The 13,608-nt window shown below is 41.2% G+C and overlaps 2 protein-coding genes across 3 annotated transcripts; one reads left to right on the top strand and one right to left on the bottom strand.

Annotated features, from left to right (window-relative positions):
* Window positions 1-1,493: 1,493 nt before the first annotated feature.
* ankrd34c (ankyrin repeat domain 34C) lies at window positions 1,494-4,614 on the top strand. Its single transcript, XM_020658427.3, has 2 exons — window positions 1,494-1,630; window positions 2,470-4,614. The coding sequence occupies exon 2, from the start codon at window positions 2,518-2,520 to the stop codon at window positions 4,108-4,110; it is 1,593 nt and encodes a 530-aa protein (XP_020514083.1). The 5' UTR covers window positions 1,494-1,630; window positions 2,470-2,517; the 3' UTR covers window positions 4,111-4,614.
* Window positions 4,615-4,947: 333 nt separating this feature from the next.
* Window positions 4,948-13,401, bottom strand: LOC109999293 (retinol dehydrogenase 11). Of its 2 annotated transcripts, none has more exons than XM_065957307.1 (7): window positions 13,328-13,401; window positions 9,057-9,197; window positions 8,262-8,453; window positions 7,990-8,151; window positions 7,745-7,861; window positions 7,391-7,595; window positions 4,948-5,451 (listed from the first exon to the last, which is right to left on the bottom strand). In XM_065957307.1, the coding sequence occupies exons 2-7, from the start codon at window positions 9,166-9,168 to the stop codon at window positions 5,349-5,351; spliced, it is 891 nt and encodes a 296-aa protein (XP_065813379.1). In that variant the 5' UTR covers window positions 9,169-9,197; window positions 13,328-13,401; the 3' UTR covers window positions 4,948-5,348. The 2 variants fall into 2 exon arrangements, with proteins under 2 accessions (XP_065813379.1, XP_065813378.1); XM_065957306.1 differs by lacking the exon at window positions 13,328-13,401 and adding an exon at window positions 10,851-11,188.
* Between the last annotated feature and the right edge of the window lie 207 nt (window positions 13,402-13,608).

The raw sequence follows: 13,608 nt of genomic DNA, 5'->3' as shown, positions 1-13,608 counted from the left end.
TAAGCATAGTTTTCAACCAAAGTGAACTACATTTCAGTCTTCATTAAACACCATTTAAGTAAAACTTGCACTTTAGGTTTTCTTTCAAAATAATTGACTCAAACAGTCCCAATAATTCAAAAAGGGATCGATTTTTTGAAGCTCAGAAAAAAAGCCCAATCTTCAAGAACATTTTTCATATACAGTCTTTCGTTATTCAACTCGACAATAAAGATATTTGAGGAAATCGAGACCCATATTTTTCACACACATTCCTCTTAAAATAGGAGGGACACTTGCGGCTTGATGACTACAGAATGTACTGGGTTTTTTTCACTCCTGTGTGTCTTGTGAACAACATGTTCCCCGTGGGCTGAGAAGGCAATCACAGGTGAGAAATCACTGGCAGCATTGACGACTGGAATCCTGAGACGTCAAGTGTGTGGACGGCCTATAAAGTGATTAGTCCAAGTCTCAGAGGGAAAGAGCAGGGGGTCAGAGGACTAATGATTGAATGTGCTGGTGTGGGGATAGTGGGGATGATGATGGCGGCGGTGGTGGTGGTTTACTTGAGCAACTAAAAAGGAGGAAGGGGGGGTGGGGTGGGGGGTGAAACATCAGAAAAATGATGTGAGTAAATGCCACAAAGCCTTGGGGCTCCATGGTGGAATGTTATGTGTCTGATTTACCTGTTCCTTGCAGGGCTGAGAGCATCACTGTTCTCATTAGAAACTGCTTCGGTGCTGTTTCATAGCAACCTAAAAATAGAAAATGTCCCTATTAGGCTGTATAGCTGATAGCAGCTACAAGTTTGGCCTCTTGAATTGTAAAATACAGCGTATGTATGTATGTTTATATGTACATATATAGTGTGTGTGTAAGTACAACTTGCAACTGCAGTTATAATTGGTATAATTTCACATCATGTTGCAGTGATTTTGTGCCAAGACAGTTTGTTATGTTTCACAGCTGGACCGTCTTATATGTGTCCTTAAGTGATATCTGCAGTTTTAAAAACAATGATGTTACATATTGCAGAGGGATATTTACAATTTAAAAAATCAGCTCACTCTCAGCAAACATCATTATCACATGTGCAATGTCCATCCTTTTCTCCTTTTCCTCTCAGATCACCCCTTTTAAAATGTCTAAGGCTGCAAAACATTTGCATTTAGGCAAAGAAAAAAAAAACACCACTCGTAGTGTTTGTATCCTGCATTAGTATGAAGACTAGGACCAGAGGTTTTCATCAGAAGCAGGTTTATTTTTGGGTCGACTCTCTGACGTCAAGAGAATACACGTTTCATTCAACAAGCAAGAAAATAAGTTATTTATAACCCGTGGCGTCTCCAGGTTGTGATCCTTGAGTGCGCAGTGAAAGGCATACTCCCCATTGGATTGATGTAGTATGCCTCCATAACAAAAAGCCACACAGCTCATGTGCGATGGTGGCAGAGAGGAGCGGCACCCTGTCACCGACACTAGGACGCATCGATGGGAAACTGGGAGAGAGAGAAAAAGGGGGGAAACTGCGGAGAACTGCAAGAAACTTTGTGTTTTGAATGATTAATTTCAGCCCTGGTTTCTTTTCCCTCTTTCCTGACAAAAAGCTCTGAGTACTTTGAGCATGGAACATCTCTCATCTGACCAGGTAAGAACCCGCATTGAGTTGTACAGAGCAATGATTTGAAATAAAAACAATGATGCAAACGAGAATATTTCATTTAACAGTATGTGGGTAGTTGGGGGGGGGGGGGGTGCAGGTTTTTGACGATGTTCGTGTTAATATACAGACCGATTCCATCAGTTATGTACAAACAGTGCGCGTTTCTGTCGCCAAGTTTTTCCAAATTAGAACCATGGACAGCGACTGCTGCGCCGAAAACACTGTGCCGCTGATGTCTAATGTTTACACAGATATGCCTGTGTTTATTATCACATTATAAGTTCTCATAAAACAGGGTGACGATTAGTCTTTTCGGGCGTATTTTCTATCACAAGATGTGAACGAGACGTGGTGTTTTGCGCACCTACATTTGCGGAATGCTTTCGTCTTTTTTTTCTATTAATAAGATGGAAAAACAGAAAACAAAACAGCAGCTGCATCGACAGATTTAATAAGGAGACACACTCTTATTTTGATATTTGACTAATGGCCTCCCTCGTCGTCTGGAAGTATTTGTTTGGGAATCTAACAGGTGTCTCCTGGATAGACATTCGTCCTATATGGACATGATCAGTTTCCACTTCCGGAAAAACTGCATTTATTACACTTTTCCTTTTCATCTGATTTGTCATGTTAGACTATATTTCCTATATCGGAAACCTGTAATAGGAGGCTTAAATTGTATTTATAACCTTAAGAGTTGTGTTAGGCTGCCCCCTGCTGGAGATGATTTAGTAAAACACAACAGGGACACACAATATGACTCTGAAGTTATTAATATTTTGTGATGTAAGCTTATATACTTGGTGGTTTTTGTCCAAAAGGGCAGGGAGCTGTAAGTTCAACACTGAGGAGACCTGTGATTGGCTGGGATGATGATGGCGGACATACTGGAGCTGCGGACAGACGGAAACTCACTCCTGAAGGCAGTGTGGCTCAGACGCTTGAGACTCACCCGGCTCCTGTTGGAAGGGGGCGCGTACATCAACGAGAGCAACGAGCGTGGGGAGACGCCCCTCATGGTGGCCTGCATGTCCACGCACAGCGACCAGCAGAGCGTGAGCAAGTCCAAGCTCGTGAAGTATCTGCTGGAGAACCAAGCCGACCCGAACATACAGGACAAAACGGGCAGGACGTCCCTGATGCACGCCTGCATCCACAAGGCGGGCCGCGAGGTGGTGGATCACCTGCTGAGCAACGGGGCGGATCCAAGCCTGGAGGACAGGAGCGGGGCCTCCGCCTTAGTCTACGCCATCAACGCGGATGATAAGGAGACACTAAAGCGGCTCTTGGACGCGTGCAAAGCAAAAGGCAAGGAGGTCATCATCATCACCACGGACAAGTCGGCGTCTGGCACCAAAACCACCAAACAGTACCTGAATGTCCCCCCATCGCCAGAGCTGGACGAGAAGTCCTCCCCGGCGTACTGCACCTCTCCATCGGACATCGATGTCACCGCCTCTCCTGCGCAAACAAACACAGTCTTCAGTTTCCAGACGAAGCTGAAAACCTCCACCTCGGCTTCCAAACTCTCCAACGGGCCCACGTCTCCAACGCGCAAGCCGGCCAACCCAAAGCGGGCCCGCCTGCCTCAGCTGAAGAGGTTGCAGTCCGAGCCTTGGGGGCTGATCGCTCCGTCGGTCCTGGCTGCTGCGGCGGCCGCCCATGAGGAGAGCAGGAAAGCCAGCTCGGATGAGGATGTCGTAGCAGGGGTTAACGGACTCCATCTGAGCAAAAGGTCAGCGTTGTCTCGGCAGAGCAGCGTGGACGGGAAGGAGAGCTTCTTCCCGCTGGTGGGCGAGCAAGCCTGCAAAATGAAAACCTCACTATCAGTTCCTCTGACGTCCAAAGCATCATATGAGAGATCCCTGTGCCAGCACCAACCGCTGGCACGGCGCAGCACTGTGCCAACGGAGCAGGAGGGCCTCAGCAGCTGCTGCAGCAGTGGCCTCGTCACTCTCAGAGACACGATGCACAGGAGACGCCTCGGGAACGATCACTATGACTCAGACTCGCAGCTCTACTCGGACTCTGCCATGTCGGACTCACCTAAGGTGCCATTGGAGCGCAGGAAACTGAACACCTCTCCGCTGGCGTTGCTGAACAGCTCCAGAGAATCTCTGGACAGCAACGCCAGCCCGTCCTCTCCCAGCATGGCGCACAGGCGAGCGCCGGGCCTCCTGGAGAGGAGAGGCTCGGGCACGCTGCTGCTGGACCACATCTCCCACACCAGGCCCGGCCACCTGCCCCCACTCAACGTCAACCCCAACCCCCCAATTCCGGACATAGGGGCGAATAGCAAGCCCTCCTCACCCATGGCCTCGGGTATTAGATCGATAGCTCCTGTAGCACCGAACACACCAAAGAGAGGGGGCCTGAAGTCCAAAAAGAAACTCGTGAGAAGGCACTCTATGCAAGTGGAGCAGATGAAGCAGCTCTCTGATTTTGAAGAGCTGGCTCATTAGTCAGTGATGTTTGTGAAGCACATAGTGTGTGGGAGTGGAGGGGTTAACATCATAAATAAGTAGATCCATAGGTCCAGCTGTGTAGACTCATGGCCATCTAGATGTTGAATAATGTATTTATAAAAATATAGATATATATATATATGTATTGAAACTGAGCAATATAGATAGATTTCCACTATGTGTTTCACCCAACCTTAAGGATTTAAATCATTTAACTCCAGATTTGCTGTTTTTCTTTTTGTATTACAGTTTTGAATGTAAATGCCAAGACATGGTACTACTCCTCCTCAGTCACAACTAGCTCTCCTTACATGATAATGTAATGCATAGGGAACAAACAGGGTCCATTTGTAGCCAGCAGGTCACCAGGGTGCACTTTTGTGTGCGTATGTAATTAGCACCGTTAATGGATTTTTTTTTCTTTTGGACACAAAAAAGAAAAATAAATGTGATGCACTTGTCTGAGATGTAGCTTTAGTAAAAAAAAAAAAAAAAATGAAATTTTGACTGTTTGTAGCAAATTTGTACAAAGTGCCTTCAAGAAAAAGTAAAAAAAAAAAAAAAAAAGAAGAGTGGACAGATACATTTAATGTATTAGGAGCATTTGTCATTTCTGATGATGTAACCAAAATGTGTTTTTATTTCAATACTTGTGGGTCTCACATGGAGCAAAAATTGAATCCACCAGATGTGAATGGGTGAGAAAATACTGCCTTATGAAACAGGTACAGAGATGGGCCATGTATAACAGCACTTTACTGCCCAGGAGGTGGAACAAAAAAAAAGGAGTTTGTTGCTATTTACAGTGTTACAGAAACTTTCAAAAGCACACAATTCTTACACAATGAATTTAATTACCATTGAGTGACATGTGAATACTTAAGTCAGCACAGACATTGGTGAAACTTGTCCATTTAAAAAAAAATGTCATTTCACGCTAATGGCAATCAAAAGGAAAGATCACACAGCTTCCATGTAACTTACCTGTGAAGCATTGCTTCTGTTTAAGGAAAGACATTATAGAATCCATAGTATTTTTGAAAGTCGTTCGTTGTTTACTCTGAATAAATGTCTATCACTTGTGAATTTCTGTTTGTTTTCTCGAGTCACTCATCTGACAGTCACCACGCAGATGCTCATTAGACAAAAGCAGCAGTTCGTTCCTCGGGCCACTTGGCAGTCTGTTGCGATGATGACATTCATCATCATCATCAAAACCATCGTCGCTGATGTCACTATGATTTTGTCAGACCAACCATGGAGGCACTCAGATCCCACAGCTTCTTGGCAGCTTCGTCATCCCGACCCTGAGGGGCCGCTGTTTTAGGGGCGCAGTCGCTGTAATCAGAGCAGAATTCAGAGTTGAACACATGACGTGATTACTCCCCACTGTGCTGATTTGGCTTCAGAAGGAAGTTCAGAATAGAATGACGGATAAATTAGGAATGACAGGGTCGCTTAGAAATAAACAGAATCAGTCAAAGATAAAGATTAGTATTCAGATAATTCCACAAAATATTTGGTGTTTTTTTTAATTCCATCAGCAGGATAATACACCATTGTTTTCTGTTAAAGTGCAATAAGGAAAATGTTGTATTTATTCAGTCCATGATGACTCCAGGGGTTCATGACATGTGGCCCTCAGTTTGAGGTAATTGTATAGATTGTTTGATTGTCTGGGAACATGAACAAGCTGAGCATATAATCCAGTAAATTGATAAGAGAAGGGCCTCTAGCTGAGCCCAGTTTTTCATCTTGGCAGAAGAAAAAGACATTTATCTGCTGACACGTTGGTGCTACAAGTTGATAAAATGTAGAAAAACTCTGCTTACTCTGCTGCCCCCAAGTGGAAAAAAAAAGATATACTACTACAACAGAAGCATACTGTACAGGGGGAGTAACAGAGGGAAGCAGTCTTAGATCCCAGACAGGCTAAACCTGCCATGATTGCAAAAGAACACAATTTATCAGTACCCATGTATCAAAGTATTACAATATATTTCAAGATATTCAAAATGATACAACAGGTAGTTCAGACTAACTGATTTGATTGGACAAGAGGAAACACAAGCACCGATGAAGAGCAGTGGTTCCCAACTTTTTTTTTTTTTTATTGGATCCCACCCAGTTAGTATCTATGGCTTTTTCTGCCGTTATTTGAGATATGACAAAGGATAGAGTCAGAAATCAGGGAGAGAGAGAGTGGGGAAAGAAATGCGGGAAATGAGCCACAAGTTGGATTAGAACCCGGGCCGCCCGCTTGGAGGACTGTAGCATCCGTACATTGGGGCGTGCGCACTAACCACCGCCAAAAATTAATTTGAATTTTAACATGAATTGTTTCCATTAGAATCTTTACCATTGATCATTGCCGCCTCTTTATTGGTATTAGCTCCCCTCTTGGCACCCAGCCCACTGATTGGGAACCAATGATATACAGTACGACTATACTAGGACTTTTCACTAAATACAGTATAATCAGAATCAGAATCAGAAATACTTCATTAATCCCAGAGGGAAATTCGGTCGTTACAGTTGCTCCAAAATATACAATATAGCAGTAGAAATATAGTAATAAAAATATTAATCAAATAGAATAGGAATGTAAGTAAGGTTTCAATAATAGGTACAAGAAATATTTACACGGATAAGAGTCAGATGGAATATATACACACATTATAAAAATTAGTGCACTTTGTTATCATCAGACATATTATTCATTATTATTATTATATTGCAGTTTTAATAAATAATGAGTTATGGTGGAGGTGAGATAGTCCAGGGTCAGGCAGAGTGTTTGTCACTCAAAGAAGTGCACTCTTTAGGTGTTCTGAATACCATTAATTAACATTACAAAATCAACAGAACAGCAAAAAGTCAAGCAATCAACGCTGTTATTTTACTGGTTGCATGATGAATAAATTAAACAGATAATTATAGGTTAGACAAAGTAGCTGGTTTGCTGCAACATGTAGACATGCATAGAGAAGCTGAAACTGTGAAACTGGTTGTGTTGAGCCGCAAAAATCATTAAACAGCCCAAAAAATAATCAGTTGTAACTGATTATTGTTTTTAATCTACATGCTGCCTGTAGATCTATTGTCTAAAAGCGATGTGAAAAGTGATGTTGTGCTTGATATCAGCTCTGCTTTGATTCTTTAGCATTTGGTCTGTGCATGAATCACAGCCGCGCTGATGTTCAAGAAAACAAGTCAAGTCTGATATTATACTGTTTAATTAGTTGTAGCTCTAATAATGAAGCTACCATTCACTGACCTGTAGTAGAGTCCACTTTGATTCTGCAGGCTCTCCTCCACGGCACAGTAAATGGTGGTTTGAGCCCCCTCTGCTGGGGACTTGATGAAGAACATGAGCGGTGTGTACACAACTCTCTTCCACAGGGGCATCGTGGGCCAGAAGTGTCGTCCCAGCTCAGTCCGGATCACTCCAGGGTGAAGGCTGTAAGTATTAACCCCTGTACCTGCAAAAAAGACAGGGCAGAGGACAAGATGTTTTTTTTATCTATTCACAGGAGCACAACATGAAGTGGTTATTTCAAATACAGTACACCTATTATTATTTTTTTCAATGCAGCATAATATCTGGTGAGGGTATCGAAGGTTTAAATACCTTGTAGCCTGTTGGACAGCTCCTTTGTAAAGAGAACATTTGCCAGTTTACTTTGTGAATAGCTTTTCCAAGGGCGGTAATCTTTCTCCTGGTGTATGTCATCAAAATAGATTTGACCTGTTGAGTCAGAGCAGTGTGTTCTTATTCAAAGAGTCAGTCTTTAATACTACATGAAAGTGAAAGGACAAAAAAAAAAATCTTCTTTTACTCTTTAATGAAAGCAGGAAAAAAGAGAGAAGTCGGACCTCTTTCATGAGCTAGACTGGAGACATTGACAATGCGGCTCGGGGCTGACTTCTTCAGGAGATCCAACAGGCAGTGCGTTAATAGGAAGTGGCCCAGGTGGTTCACACCGAGCTGCATTTCAAAGCCATCTTCGGTTTGCCATTTTGGACAGCTCATAACACCTGAAAGTCAAAAAAATATGAATTCATTCATCACCTTCCACCTGATTCAGAGCTGCTGGAATACATGATCTGTAACACGATCAGGGCTCAGATGAGATCGATATGTTGACCTGCGTTATTGATGAGAACGTCCAGCCTCTCTTCACTCGCTAGAACGTCTTCAGCTAACTGCCGCACTGATTGGAGAGATGCCAAGTCCAATTTTTTCACAACAACATTGACACTACCGCTCATCTTCTTCACGTCCTCTGCAGCGTTATTAGCTCGGTCCATGTCTCTGCAGGCCAGAATGACCCGGGCGCCTAGAAACACAGCAGCAAATCTTAAACCATTAGGACGAAATTAGATAATTAAAGACTGTAATATCACTCAATCATTATTTGTATAGTGCGAATTCATAACAAGGGTTATCTCGAGTTAAAGGCTTTCTATGTGATTTTTCACACTTACATGTAATATAAATCAAGTATATCCTCTGAAAATAACTCTGTGAGTCATGACTGTCTACAATGGGTGTAACACCCGAGTCCCACTGTCTGTGATGTTTTCAGAGTTTTCAGAGTCCTATCTTCACTTTGTTTACATCGCCCGAACAGCCGGCTGACTCCTCCCCTCGAGTATAAAAGTTGTTTAATTGAGGGACTAGAGAAAAGAAGAATAACATACTGTACTCACTGCTTAACTGTGTTTCTAGATCACGCTCATTTCAGGTAAATTTACATGCAGTGTGAAGATACCAGCATAATAAAGATCGCTAGCATTAGCATGCTAACACAACAATGCAGCGCAAGTTGTTTTGGTTTCATGCTGGTGCTCAAGGGCGACATCTGCTGGATGCAAAAAATACAACGCATATAAAGCCTTTAACAAAAAATCTAAATAGAAATAAAAGACAGGTCACTAACCTCTTCGAGCCATGTCAACAGCTGTTTCTTTGCCAATCCCCGTGTTTCCTCCTGTGATCAAGACAGTTTTTCCGTCCAGTCGGGCTTTGCTGTGACAAACTCCACCTGCCATCCATTTCTTTGCTCCAAAAAGCCCCACTCCTGTAACAACATGAATGAATGAAAAAAAAACTTTATTGCCCCTAGGGGGAATTTGCCTTGTACAGAGAGCATAAAAAACACAATACAAACAAACATTTACAGGAGAGCACACAAGAACACATAAAAACACACTAAAGCGTCACATGATTCAATGAGGGATTTCAGCAAGTTAAATAAAGTGCAGAGTGCCGAGTCCGTCCTGTATAATCAGCTCTTATTAAGCAGCTGAATACTGCGCAGTACAAAGGATGTAATGCCTCTTTTAGTCCTCATCCTGGGCATTCTGTACCTGCGCCCTGAATTCAAAGAGTTTACATCCCCACTGTTACAACAAAATCATGTCCTCATGTCATTTAATACGTCTTCATAAATCTACCTGCCCAGGACTTCAAATATTAAAAGGTTTCAACTTTCTGTCTTACTGTTTTCATAATGGACTTGTGTTTTCAGTAATGTGTTAAATAACTGCTACCCAAATACTTTCTGTAGTTCTGGATGTAATGAGACAACATGTAGTTGTTTATCATGATGATGTTGTTTTGAATGACTTTGAGCCTTGATGTTAAAAAGAACTTTCATTTTTGAAGTCTTAGAAAATCTAGGCAAGTTAATGATATAGTTTTCATTCGTTCTGAATTGTGTTTTTCTTTCATTTTGAAACCGTTATAATAGAATAGAATAGAATAGAATAGAATAGAATAGAATTACTTTATTGATCCCAAACTGGGAAATTGTGGCGTTACAGCAGCAGGTTATCCAAACACACAATATTAGCAAATAAACACAATATAATATTAAATACAAAGTAAATAAGCACTAAAATATCAAAACTAAGAATGGGAATATATACAACCAAGATTTAACTTAGCATCATGTTTACATTTATATTATGTATACAGTTATATTTATATTACATATATATATATATATATACAGTTTACAGTTATATTTATATTACACATATATATATACAGTTTACAGTTATATTATTATAACTGTAAACTGTTCATTCATTCATAAGTAAGTGTATAATGATAATAACTATTAATGTTGTTATTACCTATTTCCTTTTTCTGCTGTCATACGTTTGAACAACTTAAAGATCCTCAGTTCAACTATTCCCTTTCAGATGTGATTTTATCCTGATCAGTTTAACTGAAGGTCAAATCAGGTCACACTGCAGCCCTGAATTCATCTTTATTTTTTATTCAGCTATATCTAATCTACTTCTGTTAATCCATCAGTGTTTGTAAACTAACTGGGTTGTTAACAGAGCAGCCGAAAATGCATGTAGAAAACAATCAAAGTAAGTTTATACAACAATAATATTCTGTGTAACTTCAATGAGATCTCGCGAGATTTCTTAGCTTTTGGCTTTCTGATGTCAAAGCTGTTTTGTAATTCTGATGTTAAAGAAAAACAACAACAAAGAGTATCACGTCATTATCAACAAGCCCTGAGTGTATGCTTCAATTTAAAAAGACTAAACTGATTTTTTTACATTAAGGCTAAATGCTGCCAGCGCACTTCCGGAAAGATAATGCTGTTAAGTGGCAACATATTGATCACCAGCGTTCAGTGAGTGATCCCGAAAAATCTATTCTTGCAAACGTTGTGCTCACCATTCACCCTTCAAACATTGCATTTTCTTACCTGTAACTGTGACCACAGCAATAGTTTTAGGATAGTGGAAAACAAAGGATCTTATGGCTGTGAAGGTCTGCATCATCCAATCACTCCTTCAAACTGTGATCTCTGTTAAACTCCAAACACAGCGTTTAAAGTGAGGGTCTGTTTGCTAAATCCCTGCTGAAAAATAAATGAACTCATAACACATTCTTCTTCTGCGTGTTGGACTGGCAGACTAGACGCAGCATTGGTGTGTTGCTGCCCCCCACAGTCTGAACTCATCAATTATTTACTCCTCATATTCATTGGTAGGCTGCAGGTCTGTTGAATGCAGAAATTACAGCCGTTTTGTTGTTGTTGTTTTTCTCCTGGACTCTTTGAGGCATAAGTTGAATATCCCCCCCCCCCCCCCCCACGGTTCATGAGGCCTCTGCACAGTTTCTTTATTTCTTCTGAGAGGAGGCTGCACTCACCATAGACTGTAAATATAAAGGTCCACACCGACACTTCCAATCAAGATGTGTTTTGATCAGGGCACACAATGTCCTAATCTCAGCCTCAGCAGCTTAACGTTGTCCCTTCTTCTTTTTTTTGCACAGCTTTTAGGAGCCCAGTGTGCTACAGAGGTGAATATCATACACTGAAAAAACATTTTTAGGTTCATCCAGTGTTTTATTTTTTCCAGTGTATAAATGTCTGTGTTTATGTTCCCTGTCTCCAGGCTTTTTACTTTATCTGCTGCTTCATTCCTCTGAAATTCTAGTATGAGTTAGCACCCACATAAATCCCACACTGCAACCCAATTAATTAATTAATTAATTCTGGATATTGCCAACATCACTTCTGTCATTATGTCTGGCCTGGCCTTTGATTTACAGTGTTTTATAGTGCTGCAGACTTCTGTAGACTGAGGTCTTTTCTTTTCAACCCACATGAGGGCACAGAGGATGACAAACAGTTCTACTGTAAACACCAGGACACCAGGAAGCCTCCACCCATTCCCTTTTGTGAGTTCCCTACAAACACTCTGAAGGCTATAGCTCTCCATTGGGGTCTCTGGAGCCATCAGTATAAATTTGCATGCTGTTTCCCCACACTGATGTTCCATGACTGTATTAACTAGATTTAAATAAAAAATAAATACATAAAAATGTATTATTTCCTGCTGTTTGTTCTTTGAGCATATTAAGGAAGTCTGAGTATATGTCAAGGCTCAGGTCAGCCTCTGAGGAGTGGGAGGCCAGCAGATAGTTGGACTCACTTTCCTCATCAAAATTCCAATCTCATTTACTTTTTCCTTCATGGAGCTCACAAAGCTAAGCTTTTTGGGTTTCCCCTTTGGATTTCCTGTAGTGTTGCTCTATATGACATTTAGTTAGAAAGTCTGGTTTATTTGTTCTTACTTTGACCCCATAATGTAAGGCCAGCTTCCCTCTCTCTGGACAGAGATTCCTTATCATCACCTATATAAAGGAATCCTATACGTTCCTCTTGTAAGTGAGCTTTGACATTTCCATAGAAAGATCAAACCGGTTGAGCTTGTTCCAAGGGAGGCGCATGATTCACCTTTTTGTTGTTAAAAAAAAAGTCTATAATTCAGTTATAAGAAAAAAATAATGACTATCTAGAACTACTGCTTCCATCAGTTACAACTTTCATCAAGTTCCAGATTAGATTCATTATAATGTTCTTTGTGATGCACAAATCCATAGTTTGCTATTGATTCTTACAAAGCCTCCAGCAGAGGTCCCTGTAGGTTCACCAACACAGTCTGGCTGCCTTCTGAAGGAGTCCAGCAGATGGCGCAGGACCTTCATATGAAGTTGGAGATTTTAGGTTTAATCGCTGCTGCTGACAGGCAAGTTCAAGAACACTGGGAAATTACTTTATATGGAACAAATTATATCCTAAACTCCTACGAGCCATTTATGAACCGTTTCTGCTGCTGTTTGAAGATGAAAACCAGCAGCACCAAGTAATAACAGTATCACCCCCTCAGATGTGAATCAAAGTCTGATCAGATCAGCCTGAATCATTAAATCTGTTGATTACTGTGGAGAGTATAAACATAATGTGAGATCATTAAGTCATCCATAGGGTTAAAAAATAATGGAGCAGCCAAACGTTATGAGTCTGGACAAGGACTCAATTTAGAGCTTTGACCTTGGGGTTTACAAGGTGTCATGTGAGAGTGTCTGTTAACAAGGAGGGTTTCCTTGTGTCTGTGGAGGTTGGCAACAAGTGGAATTTCTACATACCACATGTTCAAATGTTGCTGCAGAAAGTCAGAGGATTATGTAATTTCCTCTGTCCACTGTAATAATATGCAATAACCACATTTTTGCAGGACAGTCTCTAATTGTATAAAGTACAAACTACATGCAGGGACATAAACAGCTGACCTTCACTGACCTTCTCTACAAAGTTTACAAACAAGTCAAGGACTAATAGTTTTCATTCAACTTGTGACGTGTGCTTATAAATTACTTTATTTTACTTACTTGTACATGCAGGCCTCCTATTCTAAAATGATAGAGCACTTAGAGGTGACCGGAGTGTCTCTGTTGCTGGCTCACCACCAAACCTCATGTCATGTGACTGCTCTGCTCACTTCCCATGCTTTCTCCCAGTATGGTTACCTTCCCCCTGCTAAAATTAGAGGGCCCTCTGCCGAGACATTTTGGAATGTGACTATCCAGTACACGCTGTGCTGCAAATGACATTGGGATCACAATAAATTTAATATAAATATTTTTAAAAAACATTCCCCGAGTTAACTCTT

The sequence above is a fragment of the Labrus bergylta genome, chromosome 7 (assembly GCF_963930695.1).
Source record: "Labrus bergylta chromosome 7, fLabBer1.1, whole genome shotgun sequence".
Taxonomy (NCBI): Eukaryota; Metazoa; Chordata; class Actinopteri; order Labriformes; family Labridae; genus Labrus; species Labrus bergylta.
Note: the sequence above shows the minus strand (reverse complement) of the source record. Positions and strands in the feature narration are given on the sequence as shown.

What these genes read in the sequence shown, in the direction of transcription:
- ankrd34c (XM_020658427.3), top strand. Translation starts at nt 2,518, where the DNA reads ATGATGATGGCGGACATACTGGAGCTGCGGACAGACGGAAACTCACTC.
- LOC109999293 (XM_065957306.1), bottom strand. Translation starts at nt 10,926, where the DNA reads ATGATGCAGACCTTCACAGCCATAAGATCCTTTGTTTTCCACTATCCT. An exon ending in CGTTCTCATCAATAACGCAG is followed by an intron (nt 8,152 to 8,261) that starts GTCAACATATCG and finishes TTTGACTTTCAG; the next exon opens with GTGTTATGAGCTGTCCAAAA. An exon ending in CAAAGTGGACTCTACTACAG is followed by an intron (nt 5,452 to 7,390) that starts GTCAGTGAATGG and finishes CTCTGATTACAG; the next exon opens with CGACTGCGCCCCTAAAACAG.